The sequence below is a fragment of the Leptopilina boulardi genome, unplaced genomic scaffold (genome assembly GCF_019393585.1).
Source record: "Leptopilina boulardi isolate dan_hultmark-lab unplaced genomic scaffold, ZJU_Lbou_2.1 LbouV2_371, whole genome shotgun sequence".
In the NCBI taxonomy this organism is placed as follows: Eukaryota; Metazoa; Arthropoda; class Insecta; order Hymenoptera; family Figitidae; genus Leptopilina; species Leptopilina boulardi.
This window is the reverse complement of record NW_026137942.1, coordinates 1,445,203-1,470,312: the sequence shown is the minus strand read 5'-3', so window position 1 is coordinate 1,470,312 and position 25,110 is coordinate 1,445,203. Positions and strand designations below refer to the sequence as shown.

The window sequence follows — 25,110 nt, the reverse complement described above, 5'->3', positions numbered from 1 at the left end:
GAGGAACAATTTTCTTAAATTTTTTTTTAAAAATTGTTCATTTTTGTATCACATATATTATTTAATACACAACACATATTTTTTAAACATTTGTTTTTGTACCAAATAAGTTCGCTTCGAGTACGGAACCCTCGATTTCAGTGCGAGTGTAACTCGCACTTGTCCGATTTTTTTTTTTGGAGTGAAAAGTTAAGGGGAGTGAAAAAATATTCCTGTGTCTAATAAAGGCGATATTCAAGAAATGTTGTGATTAAGGTAAAAATGATATTTTTATGAACTGATTTTTGCTGTAACATAACTATAACTCGTCTTTCCCACCATGAGTCCTTACAAGGTTGTTTTTTTTTGTTTTTTTTTTGTTTTGTGAATGATTCAATCATACTCCCCCCCCTTCACACAGTGAATGACAATGACGTTTTTTGATTTGAAATCGTCGACAATTAACAGTTATTTGTTTGATAAGAAATTACGTGAATAAATTGCTAATAAGTGACATAATTAAGTTAATATAAAGTGAAAATTAGTGAACATAATTAAGTTAATATAAGGTGAAAATCATTGAACATAATTAAGTTAATATAAAGTGAGAATCAGTGAACATAATTAAGTTAATATTAAGTGAAGATCAGTGAACATAATTAAGTTAATATTAAGTGAAAATCATTGAACATAATTAAGTTAATATAAGTGAAGATCAGTGAACATAATTAAGTTAATATAAGTGAAGATCAGTGAACATAATTAAGTTAACATAAGTGAAGATCAGTAAACATAATTAAGTTAATATAAGTGAAGATTAGTGATATCAGTGAGGATATAAGTGAAAATTAAATGAATAAAAAATGAATTTTATCAGTGAAAATAGGGTGAAAATATTTACTTGTGGTGATCGTCGCTGTCCTAGTAAGGGCGATGGCGATGATGGTCATAATCTCGAGGGACGTTGGTGCCATATTTGGGGACGTACGGTCCCATCGCCTCCCAATTTTCGCGACAGCGTGGGCACGTTCGGGTGGTGTGCCCGTGCCTTCCGCACATTTGGCAGAACTTCCGCCTAGTTTCAGCACAATTGCTGAAATTGTGTCCCTCCTTGTGGCAATTCCAACACAGACGTTGCGGGCGGGGCGGTTCATTTGGAGCAGGGTACAAAGGTGTTTCTGGTGCTTCGTCCTCGGAGCTGTCGTCTATCCAACGCACGAAGCAGGTCGGCTCCTCTGGACGGCTGCGACTCGTCCCAGGTGTGGGGTGGAGTCTGCCGTCGCGACTCCTGCTTCGGCGGTTCGGTCTTCGGTAAAACCGCTCGTGGTAAAGGCTTTCCTCAGAGTGGCTTGACCACCACTGTGGTTTTTCAGGCCGGACCTTCGGCTTTGGGAAGGGTCCGAACGGATCCACCGTCTCCGGTGTATCCTCCGAAGCCGAGGACACTGGATCTAAATCCATCGAGGCTGGGGGCACTTTGACCGCTTCCGGCGATGTTGTTGCTGGTGATGCTGGTGATGGTGGTGCTGGCGATGGTGGTGCCGTTGGTGCAGGAGTCAGGGGAGTCGTTTGTGTTGACCTCTCAACGGCAACGAACTCCGTCTGAGTCTCCTGGTCCACCATCGTGGGTTCTTCGAGGGGCCACTCCTGGATCTCGGTAGGTAAAGCTGAGCGTCCAGCGAGATCCGTCCTCCATCTGATGGGGCACTCCTCGTTATCACGATGGCTGTAGCGAGCCACCATCTCGTGAATCGCCCTGAAGAGGCCAGGACGATATTGTTCCAGCCAGACCAACGAAGGGATGAACGGCCGGATCGGGTCCCAGAATGGGTCCTCCTCCAGCCTCACCTCAACCTCCTCCGGTGGTCCAGGGATCCCTCCAGGTCCATCTCGCTCCGGCGGTGGTGGGTTCCACGGTGGGGGTGTGGGGATGCGTGGATCCTCCATCTCCACTGTTTCGGCTTCCGACTCGGATGGTGACGATGGTCGAGGTGCCTCCTCGATGTCCAGATCCCCGTTAACAGCTTCCGGCCAGTCAAGTACCTCAATGCTTGAGGAGCTTGAGCTGGTCGAGGGGCTGGGACTAGCGGGGATTTGGACCTCATCGTCAGGATCCGCCAGTAAGATGTCCTCCCATCCCTCCACATCGTGACACTCCTCGTCCGAGTCTGACACATCAAGGACCTCGATATTAATGTCCTCCTCTGGTGGTGTGGTGCTGTCAGCTTCCATGTTACACTGTAATTTCATAAGACTGTAACTTGTGTTTGATTATTAGGGATTGACCATCACCTAGACGACACAGGATGACGAACTGTAACATTGGAGGATGGTACACTGTAACCCATTTCGGTGTTTGATAACTGTATCATAAAATATACTGAAACTATAACGGATGTTTAATGCTGTAACTTAAATTTCTCTGGCAAGGTTGGACTGTAACTGATCTAGGATTGAAACTTGAAGTAAACACTTGACCAACCTAGGATTTTGTGGTGCTTCTGGTTATAGTTGTAAAACTGGGATTTGGTGAGACATTTAAACGACAACATAAAGTACTTCACATTAAGGACATACATAATTACTGTAACTTACTTTGAGGTTCTGTAACGGACATGTTTCTTTCACCAGGAATATCATTAATCGGAGCGTAGTAAGGTTTTAAATCTTGCACAGAAAATTTTCCCAAGGATTGTCCCTGTAGGTCTTCTAACACATAGACTACGTTTGAAATACGTTTTGTGATGACAAATGGTCCATGATACGCGTCGGCCAGTTTAGCCATATAGTGTCTTTCCGCGGAAGACAATACGCGTTGTTTTTTCCACACTAGTTCTCCGGCCGCGTAGCGCTGATCTCTCCTATTACGATTGTAATATTGGGATTGTTTGCGGAACGCGCTATCTAGGGCATGAACTATACTATTCCTTAATTCGTTTATTCGTCGCATACGTTCGGTCCAGGTAGGTATTGGCTGGTGTACCATTTCTATATTAGCTTCTAGTTCTCGACGCAAGGATATCGCGGCTGTTGGTTCGCGACCGTAATTAAGGAATGCTGGCGTGTTTTGAATGGAGGTGTGATGAGCGGTATTGTGGGCGAATCGCAATTCTGGGAGGTGTAGATCCCATTCGCGGTGACTATTTTGTATAAAGGCTATCATCATTGTCAAAATTACGCGATTCACTCTTTCAACAGGGTCTGCCTGTGGTCGGTAAGGTGGCGTTGTCATGTGTCTAAATCCTACTTTTTTCGCTAGAGTTTTCATGTTATTGTTAATGAATTCCGTACCATTATCTGTAAGTAACACTTTTGGGGCCCCCCAACGATTGATAACTAAATCCTGTAACGCTGTTGATATTGTTAGACCTGTAGCTTTCTTCAGTGGTTGTATCTCGATCCATTTGGTATAGAGGTCTTGAATGACTAAGACATAGGCATGACCTCTGGAGCTTGGTGTGAGTGGTCCCATAATATCCGTAGCTACTACTGTCCAAGGTTCTTCGACTGTTTTCCTTCCCATGAACCCTGCAGGACGTGTTCGTTCCACCTTGGTTCGTTGGCACGTTTCGCAGTGTCGAACAAAAGAAACTACATCCTTAAACATATTAGGCCAATAGTACTGGAGAGCGGTTCGTCGGTGTGTCTTGTCAACTCCAAGATGTCCGGACTGTGGTGTTGAATGGTTTTCTTGTAACACACGTAGACGAGATTCTCGGCACAGCACTAATTTCCAGGCATTTAAATCCGTGACTTCTGTTTCTGGATAGTTTTCTGGTTTGTGGTAATAAAGTCGATTGTTCTCAATTCGCCAATTCGGAAATTTGTCAGGATAGTTTTCCACTTCTCGGAAGCGTCTAAGATACCAGCGGTCCTCGATTACATCAATTTGGTTGATGTGTTCAATAGCATGTTCAGGTATACGCGACAGAGCATCTGGAACATGATGGAGCGCACCCTTTCGATGGATAATTGTGAAATTATATTCAAGAAGTTCTAAACTCCATCTCGCGAGTCTGCCAGTCGGGTTCTTCATGTTATGTAACCAGCGTAAACTACTGTGATCTGTGATGACGGTAAAAGTGTAACCTTCAAGGTAGCATCGAAACTTTTTTATTGCCCAGATCACGGCGAGACACTCGAGTTCAGTCACTGAATAATTCTTTTCTGCATCAGTCAGTGCGCGGCTGGCGTAGGCGATAACTCTTTCTGAACCATCGATATTTTGAGTGAGTACAGCTCCAATTCCTACTGAGCTTGCATCTGTCTGTAATGTAAATGGTAAACTGAAGTCTGGACATGCTAATGTCGGAGCGGTAGTCAATTGTATCTTCATTGTTTCGAAGGAATTTACTTGAGCTTCATTCCACTCCCAAGGTTGGTTTTTCTTAACCAGTTTGTAAAGCGGCGCAGCCAATTTAGCAAAGTCTGGAACGAATCTTCTGTACCAGGATGCCATTCCTAAGAAGCGTTGCAGTTGTTTTACTGTCCGTGGTGGGGGGTAATCTATTACCGCTGAAATTTTGTCGGAATCGATTTGTAGCCCTTCACTATTGACACGGAAACCAAGATAACACAACTCTGCACAGCAAAATTGGCTCTTTTCTTTGTTAATTACCAATTTAGCCTCTCTAATTTTTGTTAACACTTTGTCAAGCCAATAAAGATGCTTTTCGAAGGTTTTTGTTACAATGATGATGTCATCCAAATAAACAAAGACGTGGGGAAACATTTCTGGGCCGATTATTTTGTCCATTAGTCTCTGGAAGGTGGCAGGTGCGTTAGTTAGGCCGAAAGTCATTCTCTTGAATTGGAACAAACCTCTACCGGGCACAGTGAATGCGGTGATCGGTTTCGCTCTTTCCGTTAATGGTACATGTAAATAAGCCGAAGTGAGGTCCAAGGTCGTGATGTAATTATACTGCCTAAGCTGATCCAAGATCCCCATCATATTCGGAAGCGGATAAGCGTCTTTTTTGGTGCAGGAGTTGACCTTTCGAAAATCTATGCACGGTCACCATTTTCCATTAGCCTTTTTGATTAATACAGGTGGGCTTGACCAATCTGCTTGAGATGGTTCTATGATATCTTGCCTTAACCATTCGTCTGTTTCCGTCCATAATGCTTCCAGTTTTATTGGTGTCATTTGGTATGCCTTTTGTCGGATTGGTTCACTATCTCCAATATCAATATCATAAAAGGTCAGTGGTGTGATTGGTAGTTTTTCTGGTTGTGGTGAGATTCTCTTGTCCAAAAATTCCTTTAGGATAGCTGATTGTTCTTCGTCTAATAATTGTATCCCGTAACATTCTGTAACATGGTCTGTAACGCTTTCCGGTCTAAACACAAATTTAGAATCTGGGTCATCCCTATAATACCAGCTGTTTGCGGCAAAATCGATTATTAAACCTGCGGCTTGGAGGAAATCTAACCCCAAAACACAAGGTTGTGCTAACACTGGCATCAGGTATAAATTAACAATATGTTTGCGATTTTCTAGCACTATTGTTGTTTCTATCGCGTTTTCAATCCGAAATTCGTCACCGTTGGCAACAATTACTCTTCGAGTAGGAACTTGTTTCGTTGATATCCCTAAATTATTTAACAATTGGATTCCGTTCGGACCTAGAAATGATTTCGATGCGCCCGAGTCGATTAAGGCTTTTATTTTATTACCCGCAATAGTAAAATTGACAAAGAACGCTACTTGTCTTGAATGGTCGTTTAGGTTAGTTAACAAATTTGCGAAATCAAACACTTCCGATTTTTCCTGTAATTTTGTAGCTTGTTCTTTAAACTGTAACCAATTTTCTGTATTCTGTAAATTTTCGCGTTTCATAAACTGTAATAATGATTGTAAGGGAATTTCCGACTCCTTTTTCGTAAGTGATACACTTGCCGGATTAGTGTTCACTTTTAAGCGTTTCCCTTATTACAATGTGGACACTCGCGTTTGGTTACGCCCGAAGCGCGGCAACCGTAACAGAATCGTCTTCTCGGTTCTGGACACAACATGTGACAATGTCCCACCTTTTCGCAATTCCAACATCGAAACTCATTATTATGCTCTAATTTTGTTGTCGTTACTGTAGGTGGTTTGGTTTCTGAACTTTCTGTAACTTTGGAATTGCTTGAAACTTTCGGACAATTTTCGGACACTGATGATTTATAATTATTTGATCGGTTATTTTGTTGTCTCATTAACAAAGCGTCTAATAAATCTGTAGGTAAATCACTGTAACTGTCTGAAATATTTTCCGTTGGCATAGAATTATCGCTCAAGGCGTGTAATTGATCGGATTTCATTAGAGGGCGCAACGGTCGCGATGTTTGATTTGTTGGTTTACGAGGTCCTGTAAAAGCATATGCTGGGCACATAGAATCTTCAGGTAGTGGGGGTGCACGGTACTGATTTAAACTATTAAATGCTCTTTCCTGACGAGACGCGTAATTTTCTAATTCTTCCATAGAAAGGTTTCTATGGAAGGGGATCACTAACTTAAATGTCGGTAACATGTTTCGATGAGCGTATCGGACACATTCATATTGTGACCAACTTGGGTCAGTACGAGCAAAAAGACCATTCATGCAAGCGAGATAGTCACTGACGGGTTCATTATTAGCTTGCGTGCGATTAGCGATTTCTTCACGCAAGGCTAATTGATAATCTGGATCTGCATATCGCGAACGTAAGGCAATTTTTACGTCTTGCCAACATCTGAAATAATTAACACGCCCTCTATACCATGTTAGAGCAGCGTCATTTAATGTAAAAGGTATGACTTTTTGTAAATCACTTTCACGTATGACCAATAATGCGCGACCTTCATCAATTCTATTTATATAATTTTCCACGTCTTCCCCCCTGGTACCACTGAATTGTAAATTCCATCGTTGCACTGTTTGCAATAACGCGTGAGGACTGGTAAGGTAAGGATGTTCTTGCATCCGCGTCTGCATATCTACCCGATTGATAGTTATTTCGAGTGTTATAATTAGTTGATTGACTGTAACGATTGCGCATACCGGGTTGATAGTCCTCCGGATTTGGTACGATAACGCGACGATTATTATCTTGACGCTCCTTTTGATCGTTAAACTCATAATTACCGCGACAATGATTAACGTTTGGGTGTCGAGTAGATTCGAAATCAGCGTTTGACCGCGAGCGGTTATTATTATTATTATTGTAGTGTAACGGATTTTTCTTTATCGTTCCTGTATTTTGGTGCTGTAACTCGCGTGAATTTTCTGTAACTTGCGTTGATTTGGGAAATTCCCAATCCTGTAACAATGGTCCGAGTTCCGGAATATCAGAAAATTCTGATTTAACAGATTGCGCTTCAGCTGCATCTTCGCGATCACTTTCTGACATGTTGCGTTAATTAAGATATTAATTTTTAAAATAAAATTTATTCTGTACACTTAAGATTTCTGTGAGACTTGAGCGAAACGTCGCACAAAAAGGAGACAAAAGTAGAGAGAGAACGCGCTACGTATCAGAGCAAGAGGTATATACGACGTGAGAGCGAGAGAGAACAACGCGCTGAACGGAGAAAACGTATTACTTGAGTTAGAGCGAGAGAGAACAATGTGCTGAACGGAGAAAACGTATTACTTGAGTTAGAGCGAGAGAGAGTAATGCGTTAGACGAAGATAGTATATCACTTGTACACTGCCATGGCTTGGCGAAGATCCGCATAAAGGAGAGACGCGCAAGGATAGAGAACGCGCTATATGTACGAGCGAGAGGCTAATACTACCGCGTGAGGGGTATATTCCACTGGAAAAGGGGAATATATTATAATGTATTACGCACACTAATACACTGTAACTATCTACGCGAATCTACAACCGATGAATATTACTCACACATATGAATTAAAGGCACATGGCGAACCAAAAAAAAATTTTAAAACGAAACAATAAATTAATTTTTAAATGATACCACAAAATTGAAATAATTTAGTAACAATTCAATTAATTATTGGCTTACCAATTGTAGAACAATTGAGGAAACAAAATCCAAGCAGCAGCACAAGGTGGCACAAAAGTGTTTCCTTTTTTTTTTTTTTTTTTAATTCACAAAAACGAACGTCTGTAGCCACTTCACTGCTGTATCCACAAATGAGTTAACAAAAAATAAAAGAGAAGAAAAAAAAGCACTAAATTAACTAAAAAGTTAATTAAAGGCAAAAGGCGACTACTAAAAATTTTCACGAAAAGCGAACTAATTCGGAAGAAATCCAGGAGACAGGTGATCAGATGGTCAAGCGTCTTCACGGAGCTAGGCTCTTCGTTGTAGGGGCGATTTTCCCACCTAATCAATTTCCCCCAAAATTAGCATAAGTAGGGAAAATAGATAAGGAGGTGGCCCTTACTCATTTCCCCACCGGTGAAAGAAAATTAATATTTCGAAAATAGAAGTCAATATTTCCAAAGAAAAACAAAATCCAATTAACTTTGGAAAGCAACAATTATATTTATGAAAAGGCAAAATTAAAATATTGATTGACAGAAATATTGAATTTTAATTGATTCCATTGTTGAAAATTGAGAAATTCGATTTTTCAAAACAAATAATTAAATTAGAATTTAAGGGAACAATGGAATTATCAATAATATTGACTTGTATCTGAGCTGAAAACAAAATTTAATTAAATTGACAATAACTTGACAACAAGTTATTATCGAAATAAAGTTATTAAAAGCAAATAATATTTCAAAATATTTTATTAAATCCTTAACTTAAAATTCTTAATTTCACACTTATTAATTGTTAATAGTTTTTTCCGTTTCTATTTTATAAATTCACAATTTTTTTTTTTTTTGAAATCGAAATCAACTTCCTCATAATAAATTATTTAGAAGTTGATGACGATTATCTGTAACTTTAACAATAATAATCTGTAATTTGAATTTTTTAAATATTTATTCTCTGTAACCAACCTTCTGTAGCTAATTATTTTCACACAAGATGATTAAGGATTTCATTTATTGAAACTCAATTTTTTATTATAAATTAAACAATCAAAAATTTTATAATATTTTAACTAAACAATTGGAATTAACACAACCCATAGGTCAAAATAACTGTAGCATTTAAGTAAGAACTTTCAACAAAATACTTTTGAACTTGAATATAAAGATTTTTACACAAAATTTGAACTCTCTTATCAGGGATGTAAAACGTGTTGCCCCACGTTGGGCGCCAAATTGTAACGTATTTTTTCTTGACTCAAAAATTACTCTAAAACTTGATTTTTAAATTTTATAATAACAAACAACAAATAATTCTAATTATCAAAATGACTAACTTGGACGAAATTGGATTCAAACTTTAATATAAAATGACTCGATTCTGAAACTTAATTTATATTACTTTAAATCTTAGAAAAATTAAATAACAAAATAAACGTTACTGTGCGACTTAACTTTTATTCTTATGGACGATCCCCGGTATGGAAGGGCGCCAGACAACTTTTGTATCGCCGGTATTGTCAACCGGACTAAACTATAAACCAAATCTCAAATAAACAAATCTTAAACTTATAACTAATAACATACTAATTAAGATCGCCCAATAAGAAATATTAATTAAATCTTCTGCACGTGCCGGTGCTAGTCAGTTATGCAGGTCGTGGAGAGAGGGATGGGTTTTTTTATAATAAGAGAGTTCATTACTACAATAAATAATTCATAAACAAAATTAGAAATAAAAGAAATATGACACTTTATTAAATAAATCATTGATATTAGTTAATTTTTGACAACAATTTAAATTACCATTACGGAATTTTATTTATTATTTTACAACAATGTTAATAACAATTTTAATTGAATAATAAAAATTCTCACAAACAATTATATAAAAATTTGACTTACAGTTATGTTGTACGATGCTGGTTGGACCCATGGTAGAAAAAACGAGTTATTACAGATAAATTGAATTAAACTGAATTTATTGTTGTTAGACTTTAAAAACATTTTATTAGAATTAATTTAAACTTTCCTAATGTCACTGTAACCACAACCGACTGTAACTTGAAAAATCATTATTGAAAACTATTGAAACTTAAACATGTTGACTCGATGGGAGTTGGATGGCAAGAGAGAGAGTTTGAAAAACTAAAATTCTTAATTAACACTAAAATTGACACTAGATGACGCAACGATTTTCTTTAATTTAAACCAATCAAAAACGTTTCCCTACCTTACTTCTCCCAGAATTTTGAATTACTAATACTACTTAAGTGACTTTTCCAATATCAAGTCCGCGATACTTGAATATTGGAACCTGTCATACCGGAAATTCGACAAAGCCTGCCAACCTAAAACTAACTTAAACTAAATTAATGCAAAATTCCTTAAAAATGGAGCGCCAGTATTTCAACTGGACTTGTGTCAAGTATAGGAAATTCTCAAATACGGTAAACATTAAATCGTTATTTATATCGAAACTCAAAAAATACAAAAAATTCAAAAGTCTAGTTGTGATTGGTGCAATTGTGACGTTAATCACAAAAAATAACGTCACAAGGTATATGCAAACAGCCTGAGTAAATTTCAGAGAATGTACAAATTTGGGTCTCCTTCTCTATTTATTAACTCGAGAAGGCGCTTCATCCCCCAAATTTCTCTCTATCTTGTGTAGGTTTAAATTTGGTAAATGTGTGAGAGAAATTCTAACAGCTGATTGCTTGAAAATCCGCGGTTTTCCCTTCCTACCTTTCTTCGTATACTTTTGCTGTATATTTCTTACCGCCAAATTTTCCCTCTAATCGCATTTTTCGCGGCGTCCTATTTTTTTAGCCAATAATATTTAAATTATTTTGGTAAGGACAGAGCGATTTCTCTCTTTCTAATTCCGTTATAACGTATACAGAGAACAATGCCATTGTCCAGCTGTCAATCATTTCTCAATTATTAATATAGTTTCTTTAAATCTTTAATATCTTAAAAAATAATAATTTGACAAAGATTTTACTTTTCCCATTAATTTTTAAATAATTTTTACTTTTATGTGACATATAACACAGCCCCACAAAAAAAAGTGTCGTGCGCGGCAGACCAGACTAGTCATTTCCCATGTATTTTGACGCGCTGAACACGAATCCGAAGTCCGTTTTGCTCCATCACGTCAGGATTTTTTTCTAACCTCCAAAAACCTGTCGGATTTTGAGAGGTAGGCTATTTTTTTTAAAAATTGATGGATTTACTTCAAAATTGGTATCTAGGGGTTTTTTGGGTTGCTGATGACGAATTTGAAGTTAGATTTTCAAAATTCAAATGTCGGCTCCAATATGGCGGACGAATTTTGTAAAAATTGATGGATTTACTTCAAATTTGGTATCTAGGGGTTTTTTGGGTCGCTGATTACGAATCTAAAGTTAGATTTTCAAAATTTAAAATGGCGGCTCCAATATGGCGGACGATATCGACCCTTCAAAGGTGATAATTCCGCCCTTACACACGAAACTAGGAGCAATTAAACAGTTTGTCAAAGCCTTAGATAAAAAAGGAAACTGTTTCAAATACCTGGAACAAAAGTTTCCAGAAATCTCTGATGCGAAACTAAAAGAAGGGGTTTTCGACGGACCACGTATTCGCAAATTGTTAAAAGATGAGCAATTTATCATCAAGATGAATAAAAAGGAGAAAGCCGCATGGCTTAGTTTCAAAGCAGTTGTCGGAAATTTTCTGGGTAATCACACGAGTGAAAATTGGGAGCAAAAAGTTAGTGATATGATTAAAAACTTTGGTAAGTTAGGATGCTTAATGAGCATAAAGTTTCATTACTTAGACTCGCATCGGGATCAATTCCCTGAAAATTTGGGAGATTACAGTGAAGAACAAGGAGAACGATTCCATCAAGATCTGAAAGAATTTGAGCGTCGTTATCAAGGAAGATGGGATGTAAATATGATGGCCGACTACTGTTGGATGCTGAAAAGGGATATTGTACCTGGAGGCACCAATTTGAAAAGAAAACCATTACACAGATCCTTTGAGGACAAAAGAGTGCGCTACCATAAAAAGACGTGAATACCTTACTTATGTATATAAGAATTTCCATTTCTAGTTTTGAAAATCTAACTTCAGATTCGTAATCAGCGACCCAAAAAACCCCTAGATACCAAGTTTGAAGTAAATCCATCAATTTTTACAAAATTCGTCCGCCATATTGGAGCCGCCATTTTGAATTTTGAAAATCTAACTTCAAATTCAAATTTTGAAGTAAATCCATCAATTTTAAAAAAAATAGCCTACCTCTCAAAATCCGACAGGTTTTTGGAGGTTAGAAAAAAATCCTGACGTGATGGAGCAAAACGGACTTCGGATTCGTGTTCAGCGCGTCAAAATACATGGGAAATGACTAGTCTGGTCTGCCGCGCACAACACTTTTTTTTTGTGGGGCTGTGTAATTTTTATTTTAATATTGTTAATTTAAGCATTTAAATAAAATAATTTAAATTATTTTATATAAAAAATGAAAAATATGGTTAATTAATTTAATTGTAGTTTATATTTATTTTTAATATTGTTAATAAACCTGTGTGGGGTTGCTGGTCCCCCATCGGGCGCCTCCCTAGGTGGTGGATAAGGGAAGCCTTCTGTGAGGGGATGTTGCCAAGTGATTGTCTCAGCCCCTCACAGAAGGTGCCGGTTTATCCGGGGTGAACCAAAACCAGCAAAACACGAGTATCATGAGCGAAAGTAAAACCATGGAACACGACCTGGGGGGTAACCAGTCCCTCACTGGTTCCGACCGTCAAGCGCATGGCGTGGGGGCGGTGACCAGTGGCCCTTGGATACAGGCGGGCAACAACGCTTTGTTAGTTCCACGGATCATCGTGGAGAGAATCGATGGAGTACCCCAGACCATCGGGGGTGGAAGTTTGCAGAGAAGAGGAAGTTCTTCTAGCCTCTTGAGTGTGAGCAGTACTGTTAGTGCTGCCAGCATGATCACTTCGGAGATTGACGCGGAGGCCATCGACGAAGAACGCGACAAATGCGTGAAGTCGAGAGCTGAGGAAGCACAAATTCTCAAAAAGATGGGAGATGAAGTCCAGAAGATGATTCGGTCTTTGGACGTTCAAAATAACGTCAACCGCACAATAAAGGATGGGTTCAAAAACCTTGAATCCTTTGTTGCGGAGGCAAAGAAGAAGCATCTGGAAGGGGACAAGTGTGACGATAGCCTCAGAGGTTGTCTGGGAAATGCGGAGGAGAACCGTAGGATCAGGAATGAGAAGAGAGTTCGCGTGCAGGATCGCGCAATTAGACGAGCAATCGTGATGACCAAAAAACGCGAACGAAGCCCAAGTAGTCCAGAGGATACGAAAAGGCAGGAAGAAAAGAAGAAGAAGGAGAGTACTCCTCCGGGAAAGACGGAAGTGAAGGCAGAGGAAGCGCCAAAGCTGTCACGTCCTAAGTACCGAAATGCGACAAGGGGATCCACAATGGTGATCCGAGTCGCCAAAGGAAAGACGTATGCTGACGTTCTGGGTAAGCTCCGTATGGAGGTCGACCCGGACGTCAGCCACACGACGGTGGTGGTAGCCATGTCTACCAAGAAGGGGGACCTTCTGATTAAAATCAGAGGCGACTCCGGCAAGGGGGCATTCACCGCCGATGTTGCTAAGGCGGTAGGAAGCATGGGTAAGGTGCAGTCGTCGGATCGAAGGGTTACACTGGAGATCCGCGATTTGGATTGCCTTACCCAGGAAGCAGAAGTCCAGCAAGTGCTGGAAAAGGAGCTCGGGAAGCCAGGAAGCAGGAAGGTGACGGTCCTGGGACCCAACCAGCGAGGGATGAAGCTTGCGCTTGTAGTCACCAACCAAGAAGAGGCGGACAGGCTGGAAGAATTGGGGCGCATAAAGGTGGGTTTTATGTGTTGCCCAATCAGGAAGAGAGTTATGGTCGTGAGGTGCCATCGCTGCCTCGGGTACGGCCATATAGGAAGCAGCTGTAAGGCGACGGACAGATCGGCTGCGTGCTTTAAGTGAGGAGAAGCCGGTCACAAGTTCGGAAATTACAAAGGAAGCCCAAGTTGTTTCCTATGCAAGGAAAAGTTTGGCGACAAGGCGTCCATCAGCCACATCGCCGGAAGCGGAGCATGCGGAGTCTTCCTAACGGCCCTAGAGGAAGCGAAGAAGACTCTCGCAAGGACCAAAAATAAACGGGTCAGTAAGTAGAGGCACGTCAGGTTCGCGTAAGCGACAATACGGCGACCCCATCCACGAAGACTAAAGCCGGACGGTAGTTCCGTGGGTGGAAAACAACATCATTGGTCGCAGAAATAGGGTTCTTTTAGTGCGGTAACACCTATGGTGAGTCCCACACTACCCAACTTGTAACAGACGAGTTGGGTGTCCATAAAGGATTCTTTGACCCTGTCGTTGGAACTATACGCATAACCTTTATTTTTTTAAAATCGTTATGTTGATAATTACTCTGATGGGGGCCCTGCAGTAAGCAAAAAAAAAAAATATTGTTAATAAAAAAAAATCTTTAAATTTGAATTAAATTAATAATTTCTTTGTATTCGAAGTTATATCTTTCCTCTCTAACTATTATTTTTCTCATGTATCTATGTTATCTATGAATGTCTTCTATCTCTTTTTATTATTTCTGAAATTCTATTTCTCTAGATTTAAGTTTATTTCTTAATATTTCTTTTCTTTGATTTTTATAAATAATTTATAACTTTTCTTTAAATAATTAATTATTTTTTTATAATAATTTTACAAAATAAAATAATTTTTATTATTTTATTTATCAATATTTAAGATAATGTAAAAAGGTGTTTTATTTATATATTATTAATTATTTAATATAATATTTAAACATTGAATTTATTCTACCTATGCATTTTTATATTTTTAGGATTTCTATATTAGTGTATAGTTTAGACATATATATATACTCATTCTCCTGAGTGCAAGTGTACTCATGAAAACAGTATTTTTCTTTCTTATATTTTTCTTTATCCATGTATATATATCGCCCCTTATAAATATATCCAAAAATGTAATCCTTCTTTAAACCGTTTAAGAAAAGCCTTTAGTGAAAATGCTACAAAAAACATGGATTAAATTTTTAAAGAGATTCGACGTTTAAACATTTTAAACATATAATAAAAATCTTGAAAAGTTTTTTAAAACCAAAAATATTCCAACAGTTTCATTCATCCGATTCTAGATCTAGATATATATATATATATATATATACCAAAATGAAACGTTATATTTTTGAAATTATATGGTACTCTACATTTCCCTTTATCTGCATTTAAATAAATATAATCTTTTGACTATTGGAATAATTCTTCACTCTTGATTGGTAGAAGACTAGCTGCTTTATTTACTTTTCTTAATTTACTATCCATTATTTTTTCTTTTATTTATTCTTTTTTAATAAATATTGTGGGTGTTTATATTATAGAGAATAACGCATCCTAATATTTGCAACTAGTGCTTTTTCGCATCTAATACACATATAATGCGTATATAATATAATAAATAATTTAAATTCTTTTTATTTCATTGAAAAAAGTTGGGATACAAATTTACGTTACCGGTGGTAGTGCGGCGCTACTTTCTTTTAGAGCAAAATTTAACCCTATTTGTGAATCACGTTCTTCCAAATAAATAGAGATTCTTCCTAAATATGAAAACTAAACAGCTGACCGCCACCTTTGGGCGAAAATATGTACCATCAAGTTAAGATTCTCGCCCAAAATGAAAGCAAAAGAGTTGCCTACATTTAACGCAACATTTAAACGAATAAGCGAAATTTACTCCACAGGATTGCGCATTAAATGTACAAAATTCTCAGATGGTTTTTTTCGTATCTAATACTTAAAAATTATTTAGATAATTTTTTCTCAAAAAAAATAATGATCAATATTTTTAAATTAAATTTAATATAATGATCAAACTATCTTAAATAATGAATTTATTTGCAGGAAACATGGAAACTGAATCTAGTTCGAGTAATGATGATGATAGATATGATGACGATGACTTGAGTACCAATAGAGAAATTGTTGATGTATCAACTAAAAATGAGAATAATTCTGACGATGATTCTGATAATTCAGGTTATTACTATTTATTTATTTTTAAAAATTCTGCTTCGAAAAAAGTTTATAAATCTGTGAATATTTTACAGAATTAAATACTGATGAAGAAAGCGATGAAGTTGTAAAGGCAATTATTAAATCAAAAGAAAAATACAGTAATCACCCACCTTCGTTAACATTGGAAGATTCAGTAATGGATGTTTGTTTTCATCCAAACAATGACTTGATCGTTTTTGCAATGGTTACAGGCGACATTCTTCTGTAAGTATTTATTGTATTCAAGACTGAAAGTGTCGCGGTAATTGATTTAACTACTCTTTTTGAAAAAATATTGCTTTGACAAAGAAAAGTATAAACAACTATAAATGTTTAGTTACAAATACAACAATGAAGAAACAAAGCTTGTCTCAACAATGGAGATGCATTTAAAATCTTGCCGTGATGTAGAATTCAGTAACGATGGCCAAACACTTTTTTCTGCTGCCAAAGACAAATCAATTATGCTTTTGGATGTCGAAAGCGAAAAACTCACAAGGCTATATGAGGAGGCTCATGAGTAAATTTTTATTTTTCTATAAAGAAAATGTGCCCATATGGCTAATTTTCAACTTTTTTAAACTACATTATTTTATAAGTAAGGGAAAATCGTCAATGTTGATACAGTAATCTAAGAACAAGTCGAAACACTGTTCCAACCTAGACGACTTTTCAATACTAATAAATTTAAAACTAAATGTAAGGAAGAGTGACCAACAATGGGGAACTTTAAGTTTCTAAAAAGCTACTTAACGAAACTTGAACAAAATTTAAATGTAAACCATGTTTATGACACCATACTATCTCCGAAAATTTTAGTCATATTGATTCATTACTTACAAAGAAAATTGAAAAAACTGTTTTTGACATCAGAGTAAATTTTTTCTTGAAATACAATGATGATTTTTATACACATAGGACAGTTTTAAAAGAAGTTTACTTGCAACTTCGCTTACTTATATTTTTAAGTATAATATCTAACAATTTCAAATTTTTTAAAATCCCATAAACAATTTTTATTTAAATACATTTTTGTAATTGCTTGTGTTTAACAATGGGACACTTAATAATGGGACAGGCAGAAGTTTAAGTTTATGAAACCTGGATATTGGCAACATTTATTATAAGTTGTGTCAGTTATACACATGAGCGTTTATACTTATACAGCGACTAAACATGTGACATGCGGTGACATACAAATTTTATTTATGCTAAAAAGCAATAAAAAATTCAAAATTTATAATTCATAATTATTACAATTATTGTTCGACAAAATTTAAAAAGTAACACTTGGTAAGGGAACGACTAGATTCAAGTTCAGCAGTACTGTAAACGTTAAAAAATAATAGTCGTTTTTCATATGGAACTTGACATCATATAAAAATGTAAAATATTATTAAATTATGAGTGTTCTGCAACATTTGTTAACGTTATTTAATACAAAAAATATATATTTACAAAGTATGAAGCAGAATATTATTATTGAAATGATTATTCTGTATTTAATAATAGGTGCACTGAGAAAAATGTTTAGTCAGAGCAACCAAAATTTGGTTGGGCCAACAAAAAAATTTTGTGGGTATTTAAGCAACCAAACTATTTGTTTGAGTCAACAAAAAAATTTGATTGAGTGTTTTTGTTGGCATAACAAAAATGTTTGGTTAGCTCAACCAAATTTTTTTTTGTTAGGTCAACAAAAATGTTTGGTTTATCAAACAAACAGATTTTTTTGTAAAATTAAAAATTTTTTTCTACCTTTTTTCTTTTCTTTTTATCTTTTTTATTTATTTCATTATTTATTTATTATCAATTTAACATTGAATTTATATTTATCCAATTGAAATATTTGTGGACTTTAAAAAATCTCATCTCCGCCTGGGATCGAACCTCTGTTTTAAAACTGAAGATCGGGAGCTCTGACCACTGGACTACCCATCCTTGTGAGAGATTTAAACTAACTGTTCTCTTAAGCTGAGAGCGAATCAAATTATTTGGTTGTCGCAACCAAATTTTGGTTAGGACAACAAACGATCATTTGGTTTTTTAGACCAAACTATTTTGTTGTGTTAACCAAATTATTTTGTTGTTGTAACCGAATTTTGGTTGGAATTTAAAAATGTTCAACCAAATAATTTTGTTGGCCTAACCAAATGTTTGGTTGAGATAACTCTGCGACTTTGTTTCAGCCAACCGAAATTTGGTTACAAGAACCAAAATTGTCTAATCAAACAATTTTGTTGCAATCACTAAATTTTTTTCTCAGTGTGTCCCATTGTAGAACTCGAACCTTCAAAACAAGAAAAATATATCAAGTTCCAAAAACTTAAAATTTTTCTATTTAATCACAATATAATCTTAATAGATTGTGTGCATTGTACATAAAAGAGTTCAAACATTATGGTAGTACCAAAAAGAGTTCAAAAATTTGTAAAATTGACATATTAAGGTATTTCTCCGGCAAATCGATTTTTGCTAGAATTTTTTTATACTCTGGGAAAATGTTCCTTTTTATGTACTTTATAAGTGGAAAAAACCCAGTACCCCTTGCCATGCTAAAAACTGAGAAATCTGGGTTCAAAGTTGCACCAATTAACATAGGATTCCTAATCTGAACATGCATAACGGATATATTTTATTGAATTATTTAAAAAGTTATCGATAGATTTTTTTGAAAAACGAGTATATTGTAGAATGGAATTAATAGAATAAGATAAAAAAAAGTTTTAGTAGGGGTATCCATGCTAATTTTTGAATTACAACGTTTTGAAGTAGAAAAGTTAGGTTATTTATTGATTTTTCAAGAGAATCAAGTATATTACTCGCTTGAGAAAGAGAGAGAAAACAAGACAGTGAAGTGAGCTATTGATTAGTATAAACTAGTTGCAAGGAACTGAGCACCACTGGAGCCGGAGATATAACTTAATGTCTTTGAAAACAGGTATCCCATTTTTGGTCATTCTCCCCTATATGAATTAATCCATTATATTTCCCCTAAAGTCGTTGCACTTTACTTTTAGAAAAATCGTATAATTCGTAATAATCATTTTTGATATCCGTATAATTCATTTTTGGCAATTATTTAATAAAATGCTTTATATTTACTTTGGAATGCGAATTTTGAAGATGAGTTGCATAGAAAAAAGATAAATTAGACAACTGCAATAATTTGATAAAAAATCACAGTAGTAATATAGATAACACAGTCGTGCGAGGGTGAGTATCTAAAATAGTTCTAGTTGATTCTTGTAGATTTTTTTGTGTTGAAAACTTTAAGTGAAATAAAATGGATTGATCCATATAACAAATGACATTCTCATGAAACTAATTTAATTTTTCTGAATTCACTCGTCGCTTGGTTACACACTCTCAAACATTCAACAACGTGAAGAAAATTAAAATTTAAAGATTTGATTTTTAAAAAGTTGTACAAAATGAAAAGGTACATATTTCATTAAGTGTTGAAGCTTAAATAAATTTTTTTAATAATTATGAAAGAAAATAGAGGCGCATGATTAAATCCCAAATTTGTTTTTCCGAATTTTTATTTTCTCGAAAATCGTTTTATCTAAAAGGAATTGACTATAATTTTTTGAATTCGAATCGTCAAATTATATAATAAAAATACATTCGAATTATTATTTGACAGAATTTTTTAACTTCGAAAGAACTTTTTTTATAATTTTCAATTTACCGTATAATCATTTCTCATAACTATTATTGTAGAGAATTAGTATTTTTTATAATTTCTGTTTTTCCAATTAAAAGTTTATACTATTTTTGATTTTACAAAATTACCATTTCTTATATTTTTTTTCTTCGAATAACCATTTTGTACAATAAATATTTTTTCGAACAATTTTTTGTTTTAAAATGTAATTTATCAAATTTATAGTTTTTCTATTTTTATAAGTTACGATTTGCTATTTTATATAATTTTCATTTTACCGAATAATCATTTCTCATAATTATTATTGTAGCGAATTAGTATTTTTCCTAATTTTAATTTTAACGAATTATTAATATTAGAATTATTTATTTTGCGAATTACCATTTAACATAATTTTAATTTCCCCTAATATTTATTTATAATAATCTCTATTTTCTCGAATCATTATATGCCATAATCAGAATTTTACAGAAACTCCATTTGCCCTAACATACTTCCGGTCAATTTCAGTAATGTAGTTTCCCATCTACATTAATTTCTGGAATTTATCCTCCCCAGCCAACGCTTGTCGGTATGGTAGGGTGCGTCACAGGAAGTGGCACAAAAATTCCAGAAATTAATGTAGATGGGAAACTACAGTACTGAAATTGACCGGAAGTATGTTAGGGCAAATGGAGTTTCTGTAAAATTCTGATTATGGCATATAACGATTCGAGAAAATAGAGATTATTATAAATAAATATTAGGGGAAATTAAAATTATGTTAAATTATAATTCGCAAAATAAATAATTCTAATATTAATAATTCGTTAAAATTAAAATTAGGAAAAATACTAATTCGCTACAATAATAATTATGAGAAATGATTATTCGGTAAAATGAAAATTATATAAAATAGAAAATCGTAACTTATAAAAATAGAAAAACTATAAATTTGATAAATTACATTTTAGAAGAAATAATTGTTCGAAAAAATATTTATTATACAAAATGGTAATTCGAAGAAAAAAAAATTATAAAAAATGCTTATTATGTAAAATTAAAAATAGTATAAACAGGTTTTTGAAAAATAAAGATTATGAAAAATACTAATTCTCTACAATAATAATTATGAGAAATGATTATACGGTAAATTGAAAATTATAAAAAATGTTCTTTCGAAGTTAAAAAATTCTGTCAAATAATAATTCGAATGTATTTTTATTATATAATCTGACGATTCGAATTCAAAAAATTATAGTCAATTCCTTTTAGATAAACGATTTTCGAGAAAATAAAAATTCGGAAAAACAAATTTAGGGATTAATCATGCACCTCAAGAAAAAGTTAGTAAACAATTAAATTAGAACTTTATATACAGTGTGGCCTGAAATGAACTGTTAAATACATCTATCTGAAGCAGTCGAGGCACATAAAAAATTTTATTTATTGATAAATCAATATAAATTTAACTTTAAATGTCGTTCTTCTTATTCACAAAACATAGTTTCATATGTTTATTTTAATTATCAATATTGACATTTCAAAATGGCCGATCCAGTTTGACTGACTAAAACATAAAATTTTGTTAATCTTTTCAAAACTCTTATCTAAGGGTTTTTTACGTCGGGTATTACGAATTGAATGTCAATTTTAAGAAAATCAAAATATCTAATCCAATATGGCGAACACATTTTTCAAAAATCCAATTATTTTGCTTGAAACATTAGTCCAGTTAAATTAAGGCATATCATATTTTAACTCAGGACCTTAATTTTTTCGCTTAAACCCTTCATTTTGGGGTAAAATAAAGTACCTAAATTTAGTTATTTAAGTTTATTTTTAAGAAATAGGTGCTAAAAATTAGATTTTTGAAAATTGACACCTTTCATGACATTTTAGCATATATAAGAAAGTATATAAAATTCTGAGTAATTTGATAAAAAAAACATTGTAGCTCAATAATTGACCGAGATATAACTTCCCCAAAAAAACGACTTTTTTCGTGATTTTAGACAAAATCTGTTAATTTTCAGTTTTTCCACTATAGCTTTGAAACTAATGATTTTTTGAAAAAAATTATCAGCTGGAAAGTTAAAACTGACTAAATTCCTAACAATTTGCAAAAAAAGAACAACGTGATAGCTGTAATAGTTTACAAGATACAGTCTCTCAAACTTGACCCTTTTAAGGTTTTACATAGATTCTGATTTATTTATCATTGTATTTAAAATCTCAAAAGGGTCAACTTTGTGAAACTATATCTCGGAAGCTATTAGAGCTATTATTACATTGTTTTTTTGCAAATTAGTAGTAGGGCTGTGCCAGTTCTAAAACACAGGTAATGTAGGTAGCTCCCTGGCGGATTTGATTTACCTAAATTCGACCCAGCTGGGGCGAATCTAAGTCGAATCTAAGTCGAATTTAGGTAATTACCAAAAAAAGCTTTAAATTGATAAAAATTTATAAAAATTAGTATTGTGAGGTTAAATGAACATTTATAGAGTTAATTTTTGTAAGAATTTTAATTATTAAGGTGATATAATAAATAATCACTTGATATGTGCAAGTGGTAACTGTAGATTTTAACTTGTTGTCAGTTTTTATAATATTTTCAAGAAATTAGTGTAAAATGTGTGAAAAAATAATTTATATTTAATAGAAATTGCAAATTTTATTAAATTTTTTTATTATTTATCGAGCACAGTTTAAAATAATTGCAATTTAATTTTTAAAAAAAGTTTTCTTAAAAGTGATAAGAACTCTACTATACCGACAGCAAGAGGATATTTTCAGGTAAGTAAAGTTATTGTAGCGTGTAGTTTTGTTGTGACTAAAAGATGTCGCGTTAGTTTCTATAGTGATCAGACAGGAACATCGAATCTTATGATCAAATATTCATGAATATTGATCTCTGTTCTATCTTATATCTAATCTATAGAAACTAAAGGGACATCTTTTAGTCACAAAAAACTACACGCTACAATAACTTTACTTACCTGAAAATATCCTCTTGCTGTCGGTATAGTAGAGTTCTTATCACTTTTAAGAAAACTTTTTTAAAAATTAAATTGCAATTATTTTAAACTGTGCTCGATAAATAATAAAAAAATTTAATAAAATTTGAAATTTCTATTAAATATAAATTATTTTTTCACACATTTAACACTAATTTCTTGAAAATATTATGAAAACTGACAACGAGTTAAAATCTACAGTTACCACTTGCACATATTAAGTGATTATTTATTATTTGGGTAAGTCCACCTCAGAAATATCAGAATCTGCAAGTGGTTCTTCGATTTTAATGATACTTGGTAAAATTATAGCTTTATATAAGAGCAATGTGTGAGTAAAAGAAATTTTTAAAATATCTAAAATTGTAGGAGTTATATCACTTTTAATTTTGCTACTGCATTTTTTTCTTTCCTTTATATCTCGGTCAATTTTCAACCGATTTTGATGAATCAAAAACGATTTTTTTCAGAAAATTACGTATTTTCAGAAAATTTTAAAATAAAAATAAAATTTTGTTATTTAAATAGAAAAAAGTAAAAAACAAAATTTCGTTTAGATTTTTTTTCAATTTCGACCTCTTTTTTTTAATTTTTTAATAATATTCCTTTTTATTTTATCTTTAATTTAAAAAAAAATTCATCCTGGAGACTTTTTTAGATCTCGTGATATCGTTCTTTAAATATCCACATCTCAAGAAAACTAGGATCCAGATTTGTGTTCCTACTTTCATTTGTTTTATAATATTATTGTTACAAACTAGAAACTTTCGCGTAATAATGTTTTTATTTTTAAATTACTTGACTAAAACAAGTGAAAATTCAAGCAAATCAATATTTTATTAATAGATTTGAAGCAAAGTTTTTATTTTTTGTAATATTTATAATTTAAAATAAATTGTAATGAAACCTTAACAATGCAACCTGAAATTGTAGCTGAAGTTTTTAGCGCTTTCTTTTAGAGGATTCTAAAACAAATAGTTATTCATAACCATAAAAAATTTCAACAAACAAATGAAAGTAATGATAGAAGCATGTCCTGCGGTTTTCAAATTGATGAAGACTTATATTACTTAAACGACGATATCACGAGATCTAAAAAAGTCTCCAGGATGAAATTTTTTTAATTAAAGATAAAATAAAAAGGAATATTATTAAAAAATTAAAAATTAAAAAAAGAGGTCGAAATTGAAAAAAATCTAAAAGAAATTTTGTTTTTTACTTTTTTCTATTTAAATAACAAAATTTTATTTTTATTTTAAAATTTTCTGAAAAAAATCGTTTTTGATTCATCAAAATCGGTTTCCTTTTACTCACACATTGCTCTTATATAAAGCTATAACTTTACCAAGTATCATTAAAATCGAAGAACCACTTGCAGATTCTGATATTTTTGACGTGGACTTACCCATTTATCACGTTTATAATTAAAATTCTTACAAAAATTAACTCTATAAATGTTCATTTAACCTCACAATACTAATTTTTATAAATTTTCATCAATTTAAAGCTTTTTTTTGATAATTACCTAAATTCGACTTAGATTCGCCCCAGCTGAGTCGAATTCAGGTAAATCAAATCCGCCAGGGCTACCTTACCGACATATGGTAACTATACTTTACCCTTAGTGGATGTTACCGACCGTTGTCGCGAGATGGCGCTGTTGCTCGCGGGAATTTTTGAAATTTTTAACCCGTTTGGTCACCTCCGTTACCACCCACTTTCCACCCTCTTGGTCACCCACCACCCCCCTTATTTGCATATGTCTTTAAAATTTAACCCTTTTGGTCGCCTACCCCCCCATAATTTGCATATATCTTTCCTATGTATAAACATATACGGTCCAAAAAATTCAAAAATCATAATTAGAACCTCGAGGAACAAAGGGTTCGCGGGATACCGCGCGGGACTGTGGGTGGCTGTGGGTGGTACACAGTAGATGACAAAAGTGAAAGGTGCGCGGCAGGTGAGCGCGTACAGTCACCGGGCCCATTGGTAGTCCATGCGTCAAGTGGGGATAGAGTTCAGTAGTGGGATGTTGTGAATGGTGGGGACTACTTGTACCTCAGGCGATTCCCGTGGCAAGGAAAGTTATTCTGTTCCAGCTTCCAGTATCAGCAGCATCAGACCTTCAGCACTCGCAGCAGTAGAATTAAAATAGAGAATCCCACCCACGTTCCTCCCACTTGGTCACCCTCTACCACCCACTCATGTCTTTTTAAGACATAAGTGTATGTTGAGCTGCATGCGCGCCCACCCTCTCTCTCTTTTCATAAACTTGCGTGCGCATTATTATAATAGAGTAGGGATACATAGTATATGGTGAGTTGCGTGCGCAGTTTATTTTT

General features: G+C 34.4%; 2 protein-coding genes across 3 annotated transcripts in view; one reads left to right on the top strand and one right to left on the bottom strand.

Moving 5' to 3' along the window:
* Window positions 1-25,110, top strand: part of LOC127287491 (WD repeat-containing protein 55 homolog) — a 122,899-nt gene that overhangs the window by 40,236 nt on the left and 57,553 nt on the right. For both annotated transcript variants that reach the window (XM_051314454.1, XM_051314456.1), the window contains exons 2-4: window positions 15,950-16,084; window positions 16,156-16,327; window positions 16,440-16,622. In XM_051314454.1, coding sequence (XP_051170411.1) covers window positions 15,955-16,084; window positions 16,156-16,327; window positions 16,440-16,622 — 485 coding nt within the window. In that variant the 5' untranslated portion in view covers window positions 15,950-15,954. The remainder of the gene's footprint in view (window positions 1-15,949; window positions 16,085-16,155; window positions 16,328-16,439; window positions 16,623-25,110) is intronic.
* On the bottom strand, window positions 901-2,211 carry LOC127287540 (proteoglycan 4-like). The gene has a single exon (XM_051314531.1). The coding sequence runs from the start codon at window positions 2,209-2,211 to the stop codon at window positions 901-903; it is 1,311 nt and encodes a 436-aa protein (XP_051170488.1).

What these genes read in the sequence shown, in the direction of transcription:
- LOC127287540 (XM_051314531.1), bottom strand. Translation starts at nt 2,211, where the DNA reads ATGGAAGCTGACAGCACCACACCACCAGAGGAGGACATTAATATCGAG.